The sequence below is a fragment of the Ornithorhynchus anatinus genome, chromosome 5, assembly GCF_004115215.2.
Source record: "Ornithorhynchus anatinus isolate Pmale09 chromosome 5, mOrnAna1.pri.v4, whole genome shotgun sequence".
Lineage (NCBI taxonomy): Eukaryota > Metazoa > Chordata > Mammalia > Monotremata > Ornithorhynchidae > Ornithorhynchus > Ornithorhynchus anatinus.
In genome coordinates, this window is record NC_041732.1 from 3,076,960 (window position 1) to 3,099,636 (window position 22,677).

Genomic DNA, 22,677 nt, shown 5'->3' on the forward strand with positions numbered 1-22,677 from the left:
GGCGGGGGGGGGGGGGGGGGGGGGGAGGGGCGGGGGAGAGGGGAGGGGAGGGGGAAAGCGGGCGGAAGTCGGGGGAAACTACGACTCCCACAGTGCCCCGGGGCTCCCACAATCCTTCGCGCCCGAACCCCGGCCATTCCCAGGTTAGCACCGCCCCGCCCCCCTCCGCCGGCCTCGAGGCCGAGCTCCGCCCCAAAGCCACAAAGACTACAATTCCCAGGATGCCTAGCGCGGTCCGAGACCATTCTTCCCCGCCCTTCGAGGCTGAATCCCTACCCTAACCGCAAAGACTATAATTCCCAGGATGCCTAGCGCGGTCCCAGACCATTTCCCCCCCCCGCTGAATCCCTACCCTAACCGCAAAGACTACAATTCCCAGGATGCCTAGCGCGGTCCGAGACCATTTCCCCCCCCCATGAATCCCTACCCTAACCGCAAAGGCTACAACTCCCAGGATGCCTAGCGCGGTCCGAGACCATTCCCACCCCCGGCTGAATCCCGACCCTAACCGCAAAGACTACAATTCCCAGGGTGCCCCGCGCGGGCCGGCAACCCCCCCCCCCCACCCTCCTGTTCCACCCCTAACAAAGAGCACAAAGACTACGATTCCCAGGGGTCCTTAGCAACCGGGGGATCACCGCATCAGGGGTCCTTAGCGAAAGGGGACCATGACAACGGGATCCTTAGCGATGGGGAGGGATGCCCAGCGCGGGCCGGGAGGTTCCCCCCCTTCTGCCGGCCTCGCCTCTGCCAACCCCCCCACTCAAAGTCTACAATTCCCAGGATGCCCAGCGCGGGACGGTACACCCGCCACCCGCCTGCTCCACCCTGATAATAATAATGATAATGTTGATAATAATAATAATGTTGGTATTTGTTAAGCGCTTACTATGTGCCGAGCACTGTTCTAAACGCTGGGGTAGACATAGGGGAATCAGGTTGTCCCACGAGGGGCTCACACCTGGCCTCTGCCAGAGGCGTCGAAGCCTACAATTCCCAGGCTGCCCCGCGCCCCCTTCTGCCCAGCCCCCCAAAGATTACATTTCCCAGGCTGCCCCTCGCGGGCCGGGAATAATAATGATAATAATGTTGGTATTTGTTAAGCACTATGTGCAGAGCACTGTTCTAGGCGCTGGGGTAGATACAGGGTAATCAGTTTGTCCCATATGAGGCTCACCGTTGGTCCCCATTTTCCAGATGAGGTAACTGAGGCCCAGAGAAGTGAAGTGACTTGCCCACAGTCACACAGCTGACAAGTGACAGAGCCGGGAGTCGAACTCATGACCTCTGACTCCGAAGCCCGGGCTCTTTTCCACTGAGCCAACCCCACCCCCCGCTTCTCCCAAACCCCAGAAAGTCTACATTTCCCAGGCTGCCCCGCGCGGGCCGGGAGTCGCCCCCTCACCCCTTCGGCCGGCCTGGCCTCTGCCAGAGGCCTCGAAGCCTACAATTCCCAGGCGCCCTCCTTCTGCCAAGCCCCAGAAAGACTACATTTCCCAGGCTGCCCCGCGGCCCCCGTCCCGCCGAGCCCCAGAAAGACTACATTTCCCAGGCTGCCCCGCTCCCTCCCTCCCGCCGAGCCCCAGAAAGACTACATTTCCCAGGCTGCCCCGCGGCCCCCGTCCCGCCGAGCCCCAGAGAGACTACATTTCCCAGGCTGCCCCGCGGCCCCCGTCCCGCCGAGCCCCAGAGAGACTACATTTCCCAGGCTGCCCCGCGGTGGGTCCGGGGCGGTGAGCGGGGGAGGGCGTGCCTTCCCCCGGCTCGGGGGCCGGAGCGGCCCGGCTGCCTGGCGGGCGAGGCCCGGGGCCGGCGGGGCCATGGCGGCCAAGGCGGCCGAGGCGGCCGAGGCGGAGGCGGCGGGGGGCGGGGACGACTGGTGCGACAGCGGGCTGGGGTCGCTGGGCGGGGCGGCGGCGGCGGCGGCGGCGGCGGGGGACTGGGCCCCCGGAGTCCTGGGACACGTCACGGAGGACGGGGACACGTGAGTCAACCCCACAGAGAAGCGCCCGGCCCCACGCGCCGCGGTCATGAGCGCCCTATTGCTATCCGTTAGGCGCCCACGCTGCGCACGGCGCTGTGCTGAGCGCCGGGGGGGAGCCAGGGTCATCGGGTGGGCCCACGGGGGGCTCGCGGGCTTCATCCCCATTTTGCAGGTGAGGGAACTGAGGCCCAGGGAACTGAAATGATCATAATAATGATGTGGGTATCTGTTCAGCGCTGACAATGTGCACGGCGCTGTGCTAAGCGCTGGGGCAGATGCAGGGTCATCCGGTGGGCCCACGGGAGGCTCCCAGTCCGCATCCCCATTTTGCAGATGAGGTCACTGAGGCCCAGAGAAGTGACTCGCCCACGGTCACCCAGCTGACAAGTGGCAGAGCCGGGATTCGAACCCATGACCTCGGACCCCCAAGCCCGGGCTCTTTCCACTGAGCACACTGCTTCTCCTATGATTTTATGTATATGATTTTTTTCTATATATATAATAGACATGGGGATGATTATAATGTAGGGATGATTCCAAGCGCTTAGTACAGTGCTCTAAACATAGTAAGCGCTCAGTAAATGCCATTGAATATTGAATGAATTATAAGGACTGGTATCTGCTAATGATGATGGTGTTCGCTAAGCGCTTCCTAGGTGCCGAGCACTGTTCTGAGCACCGCGGGAGATACAAGGTCATCAGGTGGTCCCTCGTGGGGCTCCCCGGTTTCCCCTCCCCATTTTAATAACCCTGATGGTGGTATTATTATAGGGATGATGAGAATATGTAGGGATGATTTTATATATAGACTAGAGATAGGGATGATATAATATAGATAGGTATGGGGTAGATAGGTATAGATAGGATTATAATACAGGGATGATGATAAGGACTGGTACCTGTTAATAACGATGGGGCTGTTTGTTAAGCGCTTCCTAGGTGCCAAGCACTGTTCTAAGCGCTGGGGGAGACACAGGGTCAGCAGGCTTCCCCTCCCCATTTTAATAATGCTGATGGCATTGTTATTATAGGGATGATGATGATATGCAGGGATGATTTTATATATATATATATAATAGAGATGGGGATGACGTGATATAGATAGGTATGGGGTAGATAGGTATAGATAGGGTTACAATATAGGGATGATTATAAGGACTGGTATGTGTTAATAACGATGATGGTGTTTGTTAAGCGCTTGCATTTAATTTCTATATGATTCACATTCACCGAGCATTATAATATAGGGATGATTATATGGGTAATAGCTGGTATCTGTTAATAACGATGGTGGTGTTTGTTAGGCGCCTACTATGTGTCAAGCACTGTTCTAAGCGCCGGGGGAGACACAGGGTCATCAGGTGGTGCCCCGTGGGGCTCCCCATCTTCCCCTCCCCATTTTAATAATGGTCTTATTATTATGGGGGTGATGATAATATGAAGGGATGATTTTATATAGAGAGTAGAGATAGGTGTGATAGGTATAGATAGGTATGATATACTATAGATAGGTATGGGCTAGATAGGTGTAGATATGATTATAATAGAGGGATGATTATCAGGTCTGGTATCTGTTAGTAACGATGGTGGTGTTTAAGTGCCTACCATGTGCCAAGCACTGTTCTGAGCGCTGCGGGAGACACAGGGTCATCGGGTGGTCCCACATGGGGCTCCTAGTCCTCTTCCCCATTTGAATAATAATGTTGGCGTTCGTTAGGCACTTACAGTTCATTTCCATATGATTCATATTCACATACATTATAATATAGGGATGATTATAAGGGTAATAACCGGGGTATCTGTTGATAATGATGATGGTATTTGTTAAGCGCCTACTATGTGCCCAGCACCGTTCTAAGCGCCGGGGGAGACGCAAAGTCATCAGGTGGTCCCGTGTGGGACTCCTAGTCTTCATCCCCATTTTACAGAGGAGATCACCAAGGGCCAGAGAAGGGAAGGGACTTGCCCACAGTCCCACAGCTGACAGGTGGCAGATGCGGGATTAGAACCCACGACCTCTGACTCGAAGCCCGGGGTTTTTCCACTGAGCCACGCCGCTTCTCTGACCGGCCGGCCCTGACCTTTGACCCCCCCCCCCCCACCAGTCACTCATCCTTCGACCGTATCGATTGATGGCTTACGGGACAAAAGGAACAGTTGAGAGGTCAGAGACTGCTGCGTGACCCTGGGCCAGTCACCTCTCTGGGCCTCAGTGACCTCACCTGGAAAATGGGGATCAATATTGCGACCCCCAAGTGGGACGGGGACCTTGTGTCCACCCCGGTGCTTAGAAGAGTGCTCGGCACCTGGCCGGCGCTTAACGAATTCCATCGCCGTCATTACTGTCATTAGACATGGGGAAGGGGCAGAAGGGAGTAGATTGAGCGCTCCGGTCCGCAGAGCACCGGACTCGGCGCTTCGAATGGACAGTTTGTTCAGCGCGTGCTCTGTGCCGGGCGCTGTTCTAAACGCTGCGGGGGGGGGGCGGGGGCACAGGGTCACCAGGTCGTCCCACGTGGAGCTCACGGTCCCGGCCCCGTTTTACAGAGGAGGTCGCTGAGGCCCGGAGGAGTGAAGCGACTGGCCCAAAGTCACAGAGCTGACGGGTGGCGGAGCCGGGATTAGAACCCACGACCTCCGACTCCCAAGCCCGGGCTCTCGCCGCTGAGTCGTGCTGCTTGAGCGCTTACTATGTGCAGAGCACTGGCCTAAGCGCTTGGAATGGACGGTTCGGCAACAGAGAGAGACCGTCCCCTCCGGACCCTTGGCCCTCTCCCCTCGTGACCTCCTTCCCGGTCCTGACCTTTAATGATGATAATAATAATAATGAAGGTATTTGTTAAGTGCTTACTATGTGCCAAGCGCTGGGGTAGATACAAGGTGAGCAGGTTATCCCTCGTGGGGCTCACTCTTTTAATCCCCATTTCGCAGGTGAGATCACCGAGGCCCAGAGAAGTGAAGTGACTTGCCCGAGGTCACACGGCAGACAAGGGGCAGAGCCGGGATTAGAACCCGTGACTCTCTGACTCTCAGGCCCGGGCGCTACCCACTTCTTCCTTCTGCCCCCTCCCCAAGCCTCATGATACTAATGATGGCGATGGAATTTGGGAAGCGCCCGCTAGGTGCCGAGCACTGTTCTAAGCACTGGGGTGGATACAAGGTCCCTGTCCCACGTGGGGCTCACAATATTGATCCCCATTTTCCGGATGAGGTCACTGAGGCCCAGAGAGGCGACTTGCCCCAACTCACACGGGAGTCTCTGACCTCTCATACTGTTCCTTTTGCCCCGTCCCCTCCCCCGTGCCTAATAATAAATGACGGTACTTATTAAGCCCTTACCACGTGCCAGACACTGTTCTAAGCACTGGAGTGGATACGAGGTCCCTGTCCCACGTGGGGCTCACGGTCTTAAGCCCTGTTTTAGAGACGAGGTAACTGAGGCACAGGGAAGGGAAGCTGTTTTGCCCAAGATCACACAGCGGACAAGTGGCGGAGCCCGGGATTAGAACCCAGGTCCTCCTGGCTCCCAGGCCCGGGCCGACCCTCTCCCTGCCTACCAATCCAATCGTATTTACTGAGCACTTACTCTGTGCTGAGCACCGTACCGAGGATCTGGGAGAGTGCAGTATTCATTTAGAGGACCTGGGTTCTAATCCCGGCTCCGCCCGGCGGCTGGGTGACCGCGGGCGAGCCGCTTCGCTCCTCTGTGCCTCGGTTCCCTCATCCGTGAAATGGGGGTCAAGACTGTGGGCCCCACGCGGGACACCCTCATCACCTTGTAATCTACCCCAGCGCTTAGAACCCTGTTTGGCACACAGTAAGCGCTTAAATACCGTAATTGGTATTATTCTTCGCCCAGTCGTATTTACCGAACGCCGATTGCGTGCAGAGCACCGTTCTAAGCACGTGGGAGAGTACAGAATAATAATAAGCGAGCGCATTCCCTGCTCACAAGGAGTTTACGGTCCGGAGGGGGTAGACGGACGTGAACGTAAAGAGAGAAATGAACGGCGGCTCCGTCTCTCCCGTCCCAGCGTCTTACACTTGGCGGTGATCCACCAGCACGAGGCCTTCCTGGAATTTCTGCTCCAGTACACGGCGGGGACGCAGTACCTGGACCTGCAGAACGACCTGGGCCAGGTGAGGCCTCTCCCTTCCCCGCCGTCTGTCGAGGTGTATCTGCCAGGCGGTCGTACTTAGCGAGCGCTTACTCCGCGCGGAGCGCTCGGGGGGGGGGTGGGGTACGGTCCAGCGGAGCCGGTAGACGGGTTCCCTGCCCACGGTCCGGAAGGGGAGGCAGACACGAGCAGGAAGAAATAAATGACGGGTCTGGGGTGACGGCAAGGTGGTGGGGGGCGGGTGATTAAAGGGAGCGAGTCAGGGTGACGCAGAAGGGGATGAGAAAAGAGGAAGTCGGGGAAGGCCTCTCGGAGGAGCGAGGCTCCGAAGGGGACGGGAGACGGGTGGTCTGTCGGATTTGACGAGAGAGGCCGTCGGGGCGGGAGGCGGGCGAGAGGTCGGCGGCTAGCACTGACCGTACTGGAAGCTCGTGGCGGGCAGGGAATGTTTCTTCTCCTACCGTGCTCCCCCCAACACTTAGCGTCGCGCCCCGCACCCCGGAGGCGTTCAGTAAATAGGAGCGAAGGAAATACTAAGTGCCGGGGAGAGTCCGGTACGACAGAGGCGGAGCTCACGGTCTCGAGGGGGAAACGGACGTTAGAGTAGGGCTCGTTCCGCCCCCGGGACAGGAGGGAAGAGAGCTGAGGTCGGCGCCCGGGAAGAACTCTCCGGGCGGAGGGGGAGCCAAGGGAGGCCGGGGACCGGAGGGGCGCGGAGGCGGGGGGCCGGACGGGAAGCCCTCCCTTGCAGACGGCGCTGCACATCGCGGTCATCCTGGGCGACGCCACCCTGGCGGCCAAGCTGCGGGCCGCGGGGGCGGGCCTGTGCGTGACGGAGCGGGCGGGGAACACCGCCCTGCACCTCGCCTGCCGGGAGGGCTGGCACGCCTGCGCCCGGGCTCTGCTGGACCCCCCGGGCAGCGCCCACCGGGACAAGGAAGAGGAGGAAGAAGAACAGCGGCTGCAGCGGGACTCCGCCAACTACCAGGGTAGGCGGCCGTTGGTTCGGTGTCGTATCCGTCGAGCGCCGGATCGAGCGCCTGGGAGAGGCCGGCGCCGCAGTAAACGGACCCGTTCCCCGCTCGCCGGCCCGCGCGGGGCGCACGGTCTCTAACCGGCCCTCTCCGCGGCCGCCCTCCGTCTTGGGGTCTTCCCCGTGCTCCGTCCTCTTCCCCGGCCTCCCCCCGGGAAGCCGGCCCCGGCCCGACGCCCCCTTCCCTGCCCAGGCCACACCCCGCTCCACGTGGCCGTCATCCGCAAGGACCTGGAGATGGTGCGGTTGCTGAGGGACGCCGGGGTCGATCTCAACAAGCAGGTGCCGCCTCCCGGCCCTCGGGCCACCCCCGTCCCCGTCGGCCGAGCCGCTCCTCTTCCCCTCCTCCCGTCTCCCGGGTCCGGGCCTCCGCTCCTCTCCGCCCCAGCCCCCGACGCTCGGTCTCGGCCCGTGGCCGCCGCCGGCCTCATCGTGGGCAACCCGTCTCCTTCCCTGGGGCCCGGAGGCGGGGGGGATCTGGAGCGGGAGGGTCGGGGGCGGGGGTCCCTGACGCCCCCGCCCCCGGCCCACCCAGGAACCGACCTGCGGGCGGAGCCCCCTGCACCTGGCGGTGGAGGCCCAGAGCCCGGCGGTGCTGGAGTGCCTGCTGCGGGGAGGCGCGGACCCCGGCGCCCGCATGTTCGTGGGCTACACGCCCCTGTACAGCGCCTCGCGCCGACCCTCCGCCCGCCTGCTCCAGCTGCTGCGCGACTTCGGGGCCCCCGAGCCCGACGGCGACACGGACAGCGAGTCGGACGGGAGCCCCGCCGGGGCCGGCCCGGGCGGCAGCGACGGCGAGGACGTGAGTGGCGGGGGGGACGGGGTGGCGGGGGGTGGCCCGCGGCCCCGGGGTCCTAATCCCCGCCCCTCCCTCTGTCCCCCTCCCCCCACCCCCGCAGGACGAATACGACGACATCGTGATCCACGGCCAGACCCGAAACTGACCCCCCCCCCCCCCGCCCCCCGCTCCCGCGAGATGTCTGTAGTTTTCTAATATTTTATTTCATTAAAGCCCTCTGTCCCACCCTGGGACTCCAGCTTCCTTCCGCCCCAGCTCGCTCACCCCAAAACCCCGCTCCATCTCCCGGGCTGCCCCGCGGGGGGCCCCGCGGACAAGCTCTGGGGACGGAGGGGAGGGGGTGTCCCCCCGCCCCTTTATTAAATAGTACTTGTTAAGCGCTTTGGGCGAAGCACCGTACCAAGTGCTGGGGTGATAACGATCGTCGTCGTATCTGGTTGAGCCCTTACTGTGAGCCAGGCGCTGTATTGAGCGCTCAGGTGGATACAAGGTTGTCAGGTTGATGACGGTCCCTGTCACACACGGGATTTACAGCCTCAACCCCCGTTTCACAGAGGAGATGGCTGACGCCCGGAGAAGGGAAGCGACCCGCCCAGGATCACCCAGCAGACGAGTGGCGGACGCAGTCAGTCGATGGTGTCTGCCGAGCGCTTACCGCGTGCAGAGCACCGTGCTGAGCCCTTGGGAGAGTCCACCAGAACCGTTTAACGGACGCGTTCCCCGCCCGCGACGGGTTTTCAGCCCAGCGGATTAGAACCCCGTCCCTCTGACTTACCTGCTCTGAGAGCTTGGACAAGTCACTTCCCTTCTCTGGGCCTCCGTTCCCTCAACCGTAAAAGGGAGATTAAGACCGTGAGCCCCACGGGGGACAGGGACTGGGTCCGGCCTGATTGTCTCGTGTCCATCCCAGCGCTCGGTACGGTGCCCGGCACATAGTAAGCGCTTAACAAATGCCAAAACGGAAAGACACCTCCCTCCACCCCCCCCCGCCCCCCCCCCCATTGCCGCCGCGGCCGCGGAGAACGCTCCTCTCCTCTGGAGTCCCGCGGCTCGGCCCCGACCTCCCTCCGCCTCCTACAAGCGGAGCGGCCGGAAGGCAGACGACCCGGTGAAGACCGGGGGTGAGACAGCGGACCGGGGGGGTTCAGGGTCAAAGAGCACTGGGTCGCGCCGACCCCGCCGGAGGAGACCGTGGACCCCCGTGTGGCTGTGGGGAAGCGATGGGAGCGGGTGGGGGTAGGGGACCACCAGGCGAGGGACCCATCCCTCGCCCCCACCCATCTTCTGAGGCCCCGCTGATCTCCTCCACACTGGGCGAGGAGTAGGACCAACACTCCCAGTCTCTGTCCCCTACTCCCTCCCGCCTCGGTTTCCCCCTCTCCCGATGCCTGCGTCCCCCTGGGTCCCTACGGCTTGGAGTGGAGGGAGGCGAGTGCAGGGCCCAGCCTCACCCCTTCACGTGCCCCCCCGGCAGCATCCGTTTTGAACTCTTTACCCCTTCCCTCCGCCTGTGCCACCCACTCTTGGGACGGACTCCCCCCCCCCCCCCCAATCTCCTGGGCTTAGGGCAGGGAAAGGCCCCCAAGGGAGCCTCTTCTGGGGCCTGGGGTGAAGACAGGTGGTCGGCCACCGTGAGACCTCGAGTGCTGGGGTGCGCCAGCTTCGCCTGTGGCAACCTGGATCCGGGGGCGGGGATGGGGAGGGAGAGCGAGTGTGTGTCTGGGAGAGCGAGCGAGGTTTTTCTCCATCTGTCTGACAACCGGCGCAGGCAACTGATGGTCTTCAGTGTGCTTTATTCAGTCTGGGGGCAGGTGACGCCGAGGAGGGGGCCCGGGCCGAGGCGGCAAACCCGGGACCCCGAGGAGATCCCAGGGTCCCTCACGGGACGGAGTGGGCGGCAGGAGAAGGGACGCCCGCTGCCCTTCCCCGACGGTCGGTTTTCATGGCGAGGCCTGGGGGATGGTGGCGGGGGGTGGGTGCGAGAGTCCGCAGCCGGATCTGCGGGGAAGGGATAGGCGGGGGCGGAGGGGGCCGAGGGGCGCCCGGCCGGGATCACACCTCCCGCCTCAGCTCCACCAGCTTCTCCGCTGCTCGCCGCAGCTCCGCCTCCATCTCCTCCAGCCTCTCCGGCTCCTACGACAGACCGGGGGGCGTCAGGCCCCGGCCCCCCCACCCTCCGACGAGCGGGCGGGGGTCGGGCGGAGGGGGGGTGTGGACGGTCGGCCCGTCTCCCGGTCGGAGGCAGCAGCTGCGCCCAGTCGACCCGTGGAAACGTGACCAGTCCTGCCCCGGGGCACTGCCCCCCTCCCTGCTGGGACCGGCTGACCACGCGTAGCTGGTGGGGTGGACGCTGGCGCCCCAGAGGCTGGGGGAGGCCTCTCAGGGCTAAACCCAGGGGCCCAGCGTGGCCTAGTGGCCAGAGCACGGGCCCGGGAGTCAGAAGGTCACGGGTTCTAATTCTGGCCCTGCCCCTTGTCTGCTAGGCGACCTTGGGCAACTCCCTTCACTTCTCTGGCCCTCAATGACCTCATCTGTAAAATGGGGATGGAGACCGAGCCCCACGGGGGACAGGGTAGGCGTTTAACAGACGCCCCGATTATTTAAATCGAAGGCTAGCTGGTGGCCATCTTCCTCCCCCATCCTTTCACTCACCTTCTTCTCGGACTCCCTCTCCTCCTCCTCCTCTTCCTCCTCCTCCCGGTGGTGGCGATGGTGACGATGCCGGGTGTCCTGGCGGCGGGGCCCCGGCTCCCCCTCCCGACTCTGGGATCCCCCCAGCCGCCGCCGGCGGTCCGCCCGGAGCCCCCCGGGCCGCCGGCTCTCCGCGGCCTCCGTCCTCCCCCGCTTCTCCTCCTCTGCCTCGAACTGAGCCGTCTCCTCGCCGCCGGCCTTCTCCACCACCCGCTTCTGGGCCGCCGTCCACCGCCGGCCCCCGGCCCCCCACCTGCCCTCCTCCTCCTCCTCCTCCTCCTCCTCCTCTTCTTCCCCACCACCTCGGGAGCCCCCGTGCTTCCTGGGACCCCCGTGCAACCCATCCGAAACCGCTTTCTCTCCCGGCCCCCGACCCCCGTGCCCTGGTTTGTGCGGGTCGTCCAGATATTCACCGGATACCCGAGTCTCAGCGGAGGTTCTCTTCTTCCTCAGGGCCTCTTCCTCCTGCTCCTCCTGCTCCTCCTCCTCTTCCTCCTTCCTCTCCTCTTCTTTCTCCTCCTGCTCCTTCTCTTCCTCTTTCTCCTCCATCTCTTCCATCGTCCCAGCCAGCAGCTCCTTAACCTCTTCCTCCACGACTCGGTCGTCTTTGTCCCGATCCAGCCTCTCCTCCTCCACCTTCTGCTCTCTGACTTTCTCCTCCTCGACCTTCTGCTCTTTGACTTTCTCCCCCTTGACCCGCTCGTCCGCTTCCAGTTCCCGCAGCCGTCCCCCGTCCCTTCGGCTGTCCGTGGCTCCCGCCGCCACCTTCCTCCTCCTCATCTCCTCCTCCTCGCTCTCCTGCTGTCCCGCGTGGTGCGGGGAGATTTCTGCGGGGGGAGGAGGGAGGTGGTCTCCCAGGCTCCAGCCCCCACCCTCCAAGAAGACGAGGTGGAGGGCGGCGAGGGTGGATGGGACCCGGAAGCCCCGGGCTCCCGGCCCGGCCAGCCCCCGGAGGCTCCCTGGCTGTGCGAGGTCGGGCGAGTCGCTTCACTTCTCCGAGCCTCAGTTCCCTCGTTTGTTAAATGGGGATGGAGACCGAGCCCCATATGGGACGGGGACTGTGTCCGACCCAATCATCCCAGCGCTTACAACAGGGTCTGGCTCATAGAAAGCGCTTAATACCATCATTATTATTATAATTACGAGCCCCATGTGGGACAGGGACCGTGGCCAACCCGATCGGCTTTTATCTACCCCAGTGCTGGACACAGAGTAAGTGCTTAACAAATAACATCATCGTCACTCTCATCATTGGCTTTTTCCACTCTCCTTTTGTCAGCCCGGCTCCGGGGAGTCACCTCCTCCCCCCCGGCTCCCTCTCTTCATCGCCGAGTACCGTAAAGCACGGTGCCCCGCGCGTAGTAGGCGTTCAGTAAATAGGAACGAGTGGACGAGGCGGGGCAGGGTCGCCGAGCCGGGGCTCGGGACCGTCGGCCACCTCTGCGGCCCAGCGCCGGGAGCTTCCGCGGGCACGTGCTCGCGTTTCGAGACGGTCTGGGCCCAGTCGTCTGCGGGGAGGGGCGATAGAGGCGGGGGGGCAGGGGAGGGGACCCCGAGGGGGAGGACCCCTGGCCTCTGCCCATCTCCAGAGACCCCCTCCAGCTCGCTCCCCAGCTCACCTTCCTCGAGAAACTGCCCGCAGGGATGGGGGGCCTGGGCGGAGGGGGTCCCGGGGGGAGGACCCCTGGCCTCTGCCCATCTTACCTTCATTGAGCGACTGCCCGCAGGCCCCTTGGAGTGGCATAGGCGGGGGTCTGGGCTGAGGGGACCCCGAGGGGTGAGAGAGGAGGACCCCCTGGCCTCTGCCCATCTCCAGAGACCGCCCCCCAGCTCACCTTCCTTGAGGAACTGCCCGCAGGCCCCGGGGGGTGGCAGGGACGGGGGGCCTGGGCGGAGGGGACCCCAAGAGGTGAGAGGGGAAGACCCCTGGCCTCCAGCCCATCTTACCTTTCTCGAGCGACCGCCCGCAGGCCCCTTGGGGTGACAGGGATGGGGGGCCTGGGCGGAGGGGACCCCGAGGAGAGGACCCCTGGCCTCTGCCCATCTCACCTTCCTCGAGCGACCGCCCGCGGGCCCCGTGGGGTGGCCGGACCCGGGGCAGGGGGTGCAGGGAGGGGACACCCCCCCCCCGCCCCCCGCTGGCTCCCCAGCTCACCTTCATCGAGCAGCTGGCCGCAGGCCCCTTGGCGGGGCGGGGGCGGGGGCCGGGGTGGGCCCAGCGAGTGGGACAGCAGGTCCAGGACGCAGCGGCTGACCTGGCGGGGGACGGCGAGGGGCCGGTGAGAGGCGGGGGGCTGCCGGGGCGGCGGGCCGGGGCCCCGGAGCCCCCTCCACACTCACCTTCTCTTCCCGGGCCGCCGGCTGGGGGGCGAGGGGCGCCGCTCCGCCTGCGGGGAGGGGACAGGTGGCCGTCAGGGGAGGGCGGGGCGGGGGGTCCCCAGGGGAGGGGAGGGAAGGTTTCGGGCCTCACCGAGCAGCGGGAGCAGGAGGAGCAGCAGCAGGAGCGGCGGCGGCGGCGGCAGGACGGACCCGAGGCGCGGCATGGCGATCGGCCGCAGTGGGCCCCGACTGGGGGGTCGGGGCCGCCCGGCCCCTTTTATCCCCGGTGGGCCGGGGGGCGGAGGAAATGATGTCACAACCGACCCTCCCCGACCCCCCCCCCGCCCGACAGGTGGCCGCCGCCCGCCGCCCGGGGCCCAGCTCGGCCCATCTCCACGGGACTTTCCAAGCGCTCGGCACGGGGCTCTGCACCCGGTCAAGACGATTGGATGGAGAGCCGCCGCCGCCGCTGCTGCTGCACTGGGCTCTCCAAGCGCTCAGGACAGGGCTCTGCACCCGGTAAAGACGCTTGGAGAGCTGCCGCTGCTCCATTGGGCTTTCCGAGCGCTTAGGACAGTGCCCTGCACCCAGTAAAAGCGATCGAATGGGTAGCTGCCGCTGCTCCATTGGGCTTTCCAAGCGCTTAGGACAGGGCTCTGCCCCCAGTCCGCGCTCAATACGGACGATCGAATGGGTATCTGCTGCCGCATCGGGCTTTCTAAGCGCTTAGGACGGTGCTCTGCCCCCAGTAAAGACCACTGAATGGAGAGCCGCTGCCGCACTGGGCTTTCCGAGCGCTTGGGACAGGGCTCTGCCCCCAGTCCGCGCTCAATACGGACGATCGAATGGGTATCTGCTGCCACGTTGGACTTTCCAAGGGCTTAGGACGGTGCTCTGTCCCCGGGTCGGCGCTCAGTGCAGACGATTAAATGGGTATCCGCTGCTGAATTGGACTTTCCAAGGGCTTAGGACGGTGCTCCGGCCCCATTAAAGACGATTGACTGGATATCCGCCGCTCCATTGGGCTTTCCGAGCGCTTAGGATGGTGCCCTGCCCCCAGTAAAGACGATCGAATGGAGAGCCGCTGCTGCTGCTCCACTGGGCTTTCCGAGCACTTGGGACGGTGCTCTGCCCCCAGTAATTGCTCAATAAAGACGATCGAATGAATGAATAAATGTGCGCGTGCCAGGGGGCTGGGGTGGCCCCCCTCTAATCCCATCTCTATTGGACTTTCCAAGCATTTAGGACGGTGCTCGGGCCCCCCCCCCCCCCCAGTAAGCGCTCAATGAAGACGATTGAATGAATGTGCGTGTGCCGGGGGGGGGGCTCTGGGATGGCCCCCGTCCGATCCCATCTCAATTGCCATCTCCACGTGTTCAGGACAGTGCTCTGCCCGCAGTAAAGGGCTCGATAAAGACGACTGAATGGATATTTGCCGCCGAATTGGCCTTTCCAAGCGCCGAGGACAGTGCTCTGCCCCCCCTAAGCGCTCGCTAAATGCGATTGAATGAATCTTGAGGTCATTCATTATGGATGAGGCCTTCGGCTTCCCCCCTTCCTCCTCCCGCCGCCCTGCCGCCGTCAGGCAAAAGCGGGCGACGAAGAATGGTATTTGTTAAGCACTTACCGCGCCACGCCCCGTTCAGGTCGATTCAGTCGTATTTATTGAGCGCTTACTGTGTGCGGAACACTGTACCACGCGCCTGGAAAGTACGATTCAGCAACAGAGAGAGACGGAGAGCCTGGCCACCCGGGGCTTACGGTCCAGAAGACGAGATAGATGAGAAGAGAGAGATAAAGAGTGAGATAGAGCGTGGAGAGAGACAAAGGGGAGAGAGAGGGCTGAAAGAGGTAGACGAGAGCGCTGGGGTAGATAGAAGGTAATCGGTTTGGACCCGGAGATTGTCCCCCCGGGGCTCACGGCCTCAATCCCCATTTTACAGATGAGGAAACTGAGACCCAGAGAAGTGACTTGGCCAAGGTCACACCGCAGAAAAGTGGCCGAGTCGGGATCGGGACCCACATCCTCTGCCCCCCAAACCCCTGCACTTGTAACTAGGCCACGCTGCTTCTCGAGGGACCCCGACGGGGAGGAGGGAGGGAGGCAGGCAAGGGGCCGGAAGCATGAGGCGGGGTCCCGGACCCTTGAGGCGGAGGAGGAACGGGTAAAGACGACACATCACGCGGGCCCCTCTGCTTCTCGTTTATTGGGAGGGAAGACGGGGCGACCCGCGCTTAGCCCCTCTCCCTGGCTCACTGTTTGGGGGGGGGGGGGGCGGGGGGGGGGGGGGGGGCGGGGTCCCCCGCCGATACCTCTACCCCGCTCAGGGAGGAGGGGGGAGGGCCAAGGATGCGAGACTAGGGATGGCTGGGTGCCCCCCACCCCAGCCTACTCCTCGCCACCCCCCTTCCAGAAGAGTTGGGCCTGGATGGGTTCTTGCCGTACGCCGTCCTCCTCTCGCTCCCGACTCCTTGCGGTGGGCGAGACAAGGTCAGGCCCAAGGGGGCTTGTTGGGGCCAATGTATCGGAGGGGGGTGTGCGTGGGAGCCGTGAGCCGGTCCGTGCCGACGTAGGGCTGGAGGGCGGGGGGCACCATCACGCTGCCGTCCTAGGAGGGGAGGGATGGGGGCAGGGCGGACGGGGCTCAGGGAAGGGGAGTCGGCGCGGGGTCCGGGGGTGGGCGACATCCGGAGTGGAGAGAACCCGGCTCGGGGGGGGCCCCGCCGGGTACCGGGTACCGGCTGCCTCCCCCCTCCGACGGCCCCGGCCCCTCACCTTCAGCTGGTTATTCTCCAGGAGGGCGACGAGGAGGCGGGGCACCGCACAGGCCGTTCCGTTCACCTGGAGGGGCGCGGGGGACGGTCACCCCTCCCTCCCTCCCGCCCCCTCCCCTCCCCTGGCGCCCGGCCCACCCCCCTTCCGGTTTGGCGGGCAGAACTGACGGTGTGGGCGTGGGCCAGCCGGCCGGCGTCGTCCTCGTACATGATGTGAAGGCGCCGGCTCTGGAAGTCGGTGCAGTTGGAGGCGCTGGAGACCTGGCAGCGCCGGGGGCGAGACGGGAAGGGCGGTGAGGGCCAAGGAGGGAGAGGGGCCGAGGCATCGGGGCAACGCGGGGGCCGTCCTCCCCCGCCCGACCCCCACCCGCCCCGCGCCCCCCGACCTCTCCGAAGTCGCCCCTCCCGGCCATCCAAGCCTCCACGTCAAACTTGCGGTGGGCCGGCAGGCCCAGCTCCCGCGTCGGCATGTCCACGACCCTGCGGGGCAGAGGGGAGGGGAGCGGCCTCAGTCGGCCGGCCGGGGCCACCCCGGGGTTCCCTCCCCCCGGCCCGGGCGGCCTCACCGGAAGTGCAGTCCCAGCTCGGAGAAGATCTCCTTCTGGATGGAGACGAACTCAGCCAGCAGGGCTGCACTCTCCTGCCCCGTCTCCGCCGCCGTCACCCCAAACATCTCCACCTGGGCGGAAGAGACGCCGGTCCCAACTGGGGAGGGGGGGGGGGCCCTACCGGTCTGAACCGGGAGGGTCCCAGGGGAGGTCACCGGACCGCCGCGGGCCACACGGTGGGCTCGCCCGGGACCGGACCGGGGATCTCGGGGGGAATCCCCTGGTCCGCCGCCTTTAGAAACCGGTCCCGACTCAGACTTCCTGGTTCCCGCCGGCCCCTCCGCCCCCGCTCGGCCCCCGTCTCCCCGCCCCCTCCGCACCTTGGTGAAGTGATGGACGCGGAAGAGGCCGTGGGGCTCCTGGCACTTGTCCGTCTCGGCCCGGTAGCAGGTGCTGGAGCAGACCATCCTGGAGTGGGGCGGGATGGGGGGGAGGGGCACGCGCCCGTCACCGGGGGCCCGGGGAGGGAGGAAGGGGCGGGAGGGGTATCGACCGGAGATCCCCGGGCTTCACCTGATGGGCAGATCCTTCCGTGCCACCGCGTGATCCATGAAATACCCTAGGTTTGGGGAGGAGGGTCAGAGGTCATCTCATCCAGCCTCCCGCCGCCAAGGATGACCCGACCTGACTCGGACAGGATCAAGAGACCCTCCCGCGGGTCCGGACCCCGGCGACGGGCCGCCCCCGGCTAGGGTCCCGCCACCCGCCGGCTCCACAAGCGCCCTCCCCGCGGTCTGCCGTCCGCCCGGCCGCGGGTCCCGCGCCCTCAGAAGGGACGGACCGCGGCAGGCTTGGGACCCCGCGGGGACCACCCCCCGCCACGCACACTCGGTCGGGACCGCGGCCCCCTCGATCCCGCCACCCACCCCGTCCCGGCCCTCCCGCGCCCCCGCACGTCTCTCTTCCGGGCCCCCGAGCCCACCCTTTACCTGCGAGGCCCACCTCTGAGGTGCCCGCCAGATTCAGGTCCTGGAAGTGGGCGGGGTCGAGGGTGTAGATCTGCAGGGGGCTGGCCTGGGGGTTCATACCGCAGCCTTCCTGGGGGAGGACGAGGCGGGGGCAGAGTGACTCCCGGGACCGAGTACGGCCAGGTCGGGGAGCGTCGGGGCAGAGAGGGGGGCGGGCAGGGGGCCGGAGGTCGTTCGGGGCGGGGGGAGGGAGAGAGGCTCAGGGGCACTGGAGGCTCCGAGCCCGGAGGACGGCGGAGGTGGGGGCGAGACGGCGGGGGGGGGCTGCAGGCTCCGGGGCACCGGACGTGCCCGGCCCGGGAATCACGAGGGCAGCGGAAGGTCGCGGGGGAGGGCGTGGCGCTCACAAAGACGGCTCCTCTCAGCAGATCTGGTACCACCATGGGGGTGAAGCCCTGCGGGGGGGAGACGGCCTGGGTGAGGGCGACCGCCCCGCTCCCCGCCACGTGCCCGCACCGCACCCCGCACCCGACGGCCGGCGGGAGAACCGAGGAGAGGGACCCGGGCGGTCCCCGCCCCCCCGCCCGCCCGCGGGCCGCACCTTGCGGACGAGCTTGTGGAGGGCGAAGCTGACCAGGGCGTGCTGGAGCAGGGCGCCGGCCCCGCGCAGGTAGTAGGAGCGGTGGCCGGACACGTGGGACAGGCGCCTGCGGGCCACGGCGGAGGGGCCGGGGAGTGGGCCGCGGGTCCCACCCCTCCGCGCCCCCGGCCCCCAGGGGGGAGAGGGGTCAGCACGAGGGGCCGAGGGCAGACCTGGGGCGGGAGGGCGAGACGGGCCAGCGGCGGGAGGGCCCGCGGCGACCCCGACACCGGGCGGGAGGAGAATCTCCCGTAGCGCGGGGGGAGACCGAGGCCCGGAGTGGGGACGGGGAGGAGTGGGCGGCGCTGGGCCGCCCCACCCGGGGCCCGGAGGCAGCCAGGTGCCAGGTGGCGGCGGTGGGGGCGCCATGAAACATTGATGGAGGGCGCGGCCAAGACAAAGCCGACGTTCCCCGCTCGGGGGGGAGGGCGCGGGGGGGACCTCGGCCTGCCGGCTGGCCGGCGGCCCGGCCCGGGGGTGGGGGAAGCCATCTGCTCGGGGCGGGGGGCCGCGGGAGGGGGACCCCCTAGGGAGAGGAGGGCGCTCACTTCTGCCGGATGATGTCCAGTCTCTCCCCGATGTCCAGGTGCCGCCGGGGGAGAAAGGAGAACACTGGAGACCAAGGGGAGGGGGGCGGCGTTGGCTCCGGGGGGCCCCGGGGGTTGGGGGAGGGGACGGCGGGGGGCGGAGGGGGATGTAGGGAGGGGAAGCCCCCCTCCCCCTTCCTACCCCCCACCGCCCGCCCACGTGGAGCCCTCACCTGGCTTCTTGCCGACCACCTCCACCACTCGGGCCTGGGGCTCCTCCCCGATGGGCTGGGGGGAGCAATGATAATCATAATAATAAGCACCGTGAGGTTTGTTAATCGCTTACTGTTTGCCAGGCACTATACTAAACGCCTGGGGGGCGGGGGGGGGGGGGGGGGGGGGAGATCCGAGCAGATCGGGTCGGACGCGGTCCCCGTCCCACGTGGGGCTCACGGCGCCAACCCCCATTTTCCAGACGAGGGAAGCGATTCGCCCGAGATCCCACAGCGGACGAGTGGCGGGGCCCGGATGAGAACCCCGGACGGGAGCCCCCCACCCCGCCGCCCGCGCCCCGGCGGGCCCCCGTCCTCACCGCGTCGGGGTGAGTGCTGTTGGGCAGCTTGAGGGCGCGGGGGTAGAACAGCTCCTCCAGCCGCTCCCTCTCCCGGATCAGGGTCTTGAGCTGCTTCCGGAGCTCCCGGCCGTGGCTCAGCAGGGCCCGGTGTCCGGGGTCCTACGGCGGTGAGGGGGCGGACCCCGCCCGGAGGCGGGACGGAGGAAGGGATGGGGATGGGAGGGCCGCCAACCCCGAGCCCACGTCCCGCCTCTGGCCTTCGACGCCCTCCTCCCTCGGGTCCGACGGACGACGACTCTCCCCCGCTTCAGAGCCTTACCGAAGGCCCATCTCCGCCGAGAGGCCTTCCCCGACTGAGCGCCCCCCCCTTCCTCATCTCCCGCTCCCTTCCGCGTCGCCCTGACTCGCTCCCTTTGCTCTCCCCCCAAAACGGAGATTAGAACCCGGGCTCCCCACCTCCCCGCTCCTCCCGGTCGGACGCGGGCTCCCCCCCGGCCTCCTCCGGCCACAGCCCCCTTACCTCCTGCAGGGCGGACTTGTCGTGGTTCTCCTGGTTTGGGGAAAAAAGAGAACCTTGGGATGAGACAGACCCCGACCCCCCGAGCCCCCACCCCGGTGTCCGTTCCCTTCCTCGGGGTCCACTCGCCAGCTGGGCCTTCACTTGGTCCGTCACGGTCTCCTTCTCGTCTTCTATCCTCTCGATCTCCTCTTTGACCTTCACCAGCTCCTTCCAGACGGAGACCTGGGGCAGAGGTCGGACCCCCGGATCGTCTCCTCTTCCCCTCCGAACGCCCCACGCCCCATCACACCCCGCCTGCCCGCCCTTCGGGAGGGGGCTCGGGTTCCCATCCTGGCCCCGCCCCGCTGGGTGACCTGGGCTGAGCTGCTCAACCTCTCTGAACCCTGGTGGGTCGGGGGGGGGGGGGGGGGGACTCAACCGCCGCTCTGCGGCTCCCCAGACCGCGGCTCATCGTGGGCAGGGAAGGCGTCTGCCAACTGTTTTACCGCCCTTTCCCAAGCGCCTCGTGGAGCGTCCTGCCCGTAACGGGCGCTCGATAAGTACCATCGACCGACCGATCGAGACAGCGAGGGCAGGTGAGACACGCACGTCTGTGGCCCGGGGCTGGGTCGTCCCGGCCGTAGAGGTATCCGATAAGTCCCGCTGAGATTATGGGACGGGGAAGGGGCAGGCCTGGGCTTACTGTACTCTCCTAAGAGCTTACTACAGTGCCCTACACACGGTAAGCGCTCAATAAATACGGCTGACCGGATGATGGGGGAGAGGCTTCTGTCTGGGGCGGCCGGATCCAAAGGGGACACCAAGATGAAGAGAGGAGCGGGGGAGCGGCTGGGAGGAGGCTGGGAGGAGGCCCCCTCGGCGACTCCAACGCCAAGCGAGATGTCGAGACGTCGCGTCTCCGCCTCCTCCACGCTGGCGCCAGGAGGAAGCCCGGGGAGGGGAAGGCAAGGGGCGGGGAAACCGAGGTCACCCCGTTCACGCGCCCCGGGGCTCGGATCTGAGGCAGAGTCTACAGGCGGTGCGGCCCGGAGGATAGGGAGCCCGGGCCTGGGAGTCGGGGGGGGGGATCTGGGTTCTAATCCCGGGCTCTGCCCCCCTTTTCTTTAAATACTATTTCTTAAGCGCTTACTATGGGGGGGCCCACCCTCTTGATCTCCGTTTCCCAGATGAGGGAACCGAGGCCCAGAGAGGTGAAGCGACCGGCCCACGGTCCCGCGGCAGGCAAGTGGCAGAGCCGGGACTAGAACCCGGGTCCTTCTGACTCCCAGGCCCTTACGCTAGCCACTGGGCCACTTCTCTGCTTTGTGGCCCTGGGCAAGTCGCTTCGCTTCTCCTTCCCTCAGTTCCCTCATCTGGAAAATGGGGACGAAGATTGTGAGCCTCATGTGGGGCAGGGACTGTTTCCGACACGATTCGCTTGTAAACATCCCAGCGCTCAGCAGAGTCTAGCACGTTGTAAGTGCTTAACGAATACCGTAAGGATTACGAGTATTAGAGAAGCAGCGTGGCTCGGCGGAAAGAGCCCGGGCTTGGGAGTCAGAGGTCCTGGGTTCTGATCCCGGCTCCGTCACTTCTCGGCTGTGGGGCTTTGGGCAAGTCACTTCACTTCTCTGGGCCTCAGTTCCCTCATCTGGAAAATGGGGATAAAGACTGAGCCCCACGTGGGACAACCCCATCACCTTGTATTCGGCCCCCCCAGTGCTTAGAATGGTGCTTGGCACCTAGCAAGCGCTTTAACAAATACCATCGTTAATTCATTAATGAATTAGCAGTGCTTGGTACAGAGTAAGCGCTTAAACACCATCATTAATTATGTAGTAAGCACTTAACAAATGCCATCCTTAATGAATTAACGGTACTTGGTACGTAGTAAGCGCTTAACAGATACCATCATTAATGAATTAACAGTGCATGGTACGTCGTAAGTGCCTACCAAATACCATCATTAATTCATTAATGAAGAGCGCTTGGTACGTAGTAAGCGCTTAATACCATCATTAATAAATTAACAGTGCATGGAACATAGTGAGCGCCTAAGAAATACCATCATTAATGCATTAATGAATTAAGAGTGCTTGGTACGTAGTAAACGCTTAACAAATCCCCTCATTGATGAATTAACCGTGCCTGGTACATAGCGAGCGCCTAACAAATACCATCATTAATGCATTAATGAATTCAGAGTGCTTAGGACGTAGTAAGCGCTTACACACCATCATTAATTAACTAAGAGTGCTCGGTACGTAGGAAGCGCTTAACAAATCCCCTCATTGATGAATTAACCGTGCCTGGTACACAGTGAGCGCCTAATTAAATACCATCATTAATGCATTAATGAATTCAGAGTGCTCGGTAGGTAGTAAACGCTTAACAAATCCCCTCAGTAACGAATGAACAGTGCCTGGTACATAGTGAGCGCCTAACAAATACCGTCATTCCTGCATTAATGAATTCAGAGCGCTTGGTAGGTAGTAAGCGCTCCCCCCTTCTAAACGGTGAGCCCGTTGCTGGGCTCGGTGTTGCCGGACTGGACTCGCCCAAGCGCTTAGGACAGCGCTCCGCACCCAGGAAGGGCTGAATGAATGAATGAATGAATGAATGAATGAATGAATGATGGGAGCGGGCCGGGCTCCCACGTGACTCGCCGCAGCCAATCGCGCGGTGGGCCGGGCGCAGGCGCACTCACGATTCCCGCCAGGTCCTCGGAGCCGAAGGGGCCCTTCCGGTGCTCCAAGGCTCGCGCCGCCTCCTCCGGGCGCGCGCAGAAGGGCTCCATGTCCAGCTGGGGCTTGGCGCTGTAGCCGAGGCGCGCGTGCTCGAACAGGAGACTGCGGCTGCGCCTCTCGCCGCCGCCGCCGCCGGCGGAGCGGCCCCGGCGTCCCGGCTCCCAGCGCGGGCGGCTCCGCAGCAGGCCGCGCAGCCACGGACGCGCCCCGGAGGCCGCCATCTTAGCCGTTAGGCGTGACTGACAGCGGCCCGGCCGGTGAGGAGGCGCGGGCGGGCGGGCCAATCGGCATCGACGATGCAGATGAGGGGGGCGGGGGGGACGATCAGGCGGCCAATCAGGATGGAGGGCGTCGGACGGGCGGCCCCCGGTAGCCAATAGGAGGGAGGGATCGGCTCCGAGGGCCCGCCCGGCCTGGGGAGGGACCGGGGGAATCGGCCAATCGGCGGGCGGGGA

General features: G+C 64.7%; 3 protein-coding genes across 5 annotated transcripts; 1 reads left to right on the plus strand and 2 right to left on the minus strand.

Annotated features, from left to right (window-relative positions):
* The first annotated feature begins 1,717 nt into the window (after nucleotides 1-1,717).
* Nucleotides 1,718-8,167, plus strand: NFKBIB (NFKB inhibitor beta). The gene is made up of 6 exons (XM_029064808.2): nucleotides 1,718-1,984; nucleotides 6,019-6,124; nucleotides 6,854-7,091; nucleotides 7,329-7,417; nucleotides 7,671-7,937; nucleotides 8,035-8,167. Exons 1-6 carry the CDS (start codon nucleotides 1,821-1,823, stop codon nucleotides 8,077-8,079), a joined length of 909 nt encoding a protein of 302 aa, XP_028920641.1. The 5' UTR covers nucleotides 1,718-1,820; the 3' UTR covers nucleotides 8,080-8,167.
* A 1,540-nt stretch (nucleotides 8,168-9,707) lies between these two features.
* On the minus strand, nucleotides 9,708-13,219 carry CCER2 (coiled-coil glutamate rich protein 2). Of its 2 annotated transcripts, XM_029064798.2 has the most exons (5): nucleotides 13,096-13,219; nucleotides 12,966-13,012; nucleotides 12,781-12,880; nucleotides 10,587-11,452; nucleotides 9,708-10,067 (listed from the first exon to the last, which is right to left on the minus strand). In XM_029064798.2, exons 1-5 carry the CDS (start codon nucleotides 13,166-13,168, stop codon nucleotides 9,987-9,989), a joined length of 1,167 nt encoding a protein of 388 aa, XP_028920631.1. In that variant the 5' UTR covers nucleotides 13,169-13,219; the 3' UTR covers nucleotides 9,708-9,986. The 2 variants fall into 2 exon arrangements, with proteins under 2 accessions (XP_028920631.1, XP_028920632.1); XM_029064799.2 differs by lacking the exons at nucleotides 12,781-12,880; nucleotides 12,966-13,012; nucleotides 13,096-13,219 and adding an exon at nucleotides 12,330-12,688.
* Nucleotides 13,220-15,227: 2,008 nt separating this feature from the next.
* Nucleotides 15,228-22,490, minus strand: SARS2 (seryl-tRNA synthetase 2, mitochondrial). Of its 2 annotated transcripts, none has more exons than XM_029064793.1 (16): nucleotides 22,183-22,490; nucleotides 19,623-19,718; nucleotides 19,497-19,526; nucleotides 18,995-19,135; nucleotides 18,636-18,690; nucleotides 18,424-18,487; nucleotides 17,837-17,942; nucleotides 17,643-17,690; nucleotides 17,257-17,365; nucleotides 16,841-16,886; nucleotides 16,648-16,735; nucleotides 16,286-16,398; nucleotides 16,106-16,199; nucleotides 15,888-15,980; nucleotides 15,721-15,786; nucleotides 15,228-15,553 (listed from the first exon to the last, which is right to left on the minus strand). In XM_029064793.1, the coding sequence occupies exons 1-16, from the start codon at nucleotides 22,441-22,443 to the stop codon at nucleotides 15,437-15,439; spliced, it is 1,527 nt and encodes a 508-aa protein (XP_028920626.1). In that variant the 5' UTR covers nucleotides 22,444-22,490; the 3' UTR covers nucleotides 15,228-15,436. The 2 variants fall into 2 exon arrangements, with proteins under 2 accessions (XP_028920626.1, XP_028920627.1); XM_029064794.1 differs by lacking the exon at nucleotides 22,183-22,490 and adding an exon at nucleotides 21,927-22,036.
* Nucleotides 22,491-22,677: the final 187 nt, after the last annotated feature.

Coding starts and splice junctions, on each gene's coding strand:
- NFKBIB (XM_029064808.2), top strand. CDS start 1,821: ATGGCGGCCAAGGCGGCCGAGGCGGCCGAGGCGGAGGCGGCGGGGGGC. Junction 6,125..6,853: donor TGCAGAACGACCTGGGCCAG/GTGAGGCCTCTC, acceptor CCTCCCTTGCAG/ACGGCGCTGCACATCGCGGT. Junction 7,418..7,670: donor GGGTCGATCTCAACAAGCAG/GTGCCGCCTCCC, acceptor CGGCCCACCCAG/GAACCGACCTGCGGGCGGAG.
- CCER2 (XM_029064798.2), bottom strand. CDS start 13,168: ATGCCGCGCCTCGGGTCCGTCCTGCCGCCGCCGCCGCCGCTCCTGCTG. Junction 13,013..13,095: donor CCTCCTGCTCCCGCTGCTCG/GTGAGGCCCGAA, acceptor CCCTCCCCGCAG/GCGGAGCGGCGCCCCTCGCC. Junction 10,068..10,586: donor AGAGGGAGTCCGAGAAGAAG/GTGAGTGAAAGG, acceptor GGTCTGTCGTAG/GAGCCGGAGAGGCTGGAGGA.
- SARS2 (XM_029064793.1), bottom strand. CDS start 22,443: ATGGCGGCCTCCGGGGCGCGTCCGTGGCTGCGCGGCCTGCTGCGGAGC. Junction 17,366..17,642: donor TGCTGAGAGGAGCCGTCTTT/GTGAGCGCCACG, acceptor GTCCTCCCCCAG/GAAGGCTGCGGTATGAACCC. Junction 16,200..16,285: donor GAGCTGGGACTGCACTTCCG/GTGAGGCCGCCC, acceptor TCTGCCCCGCAG/GGTCGTGGACATGCCGACGC.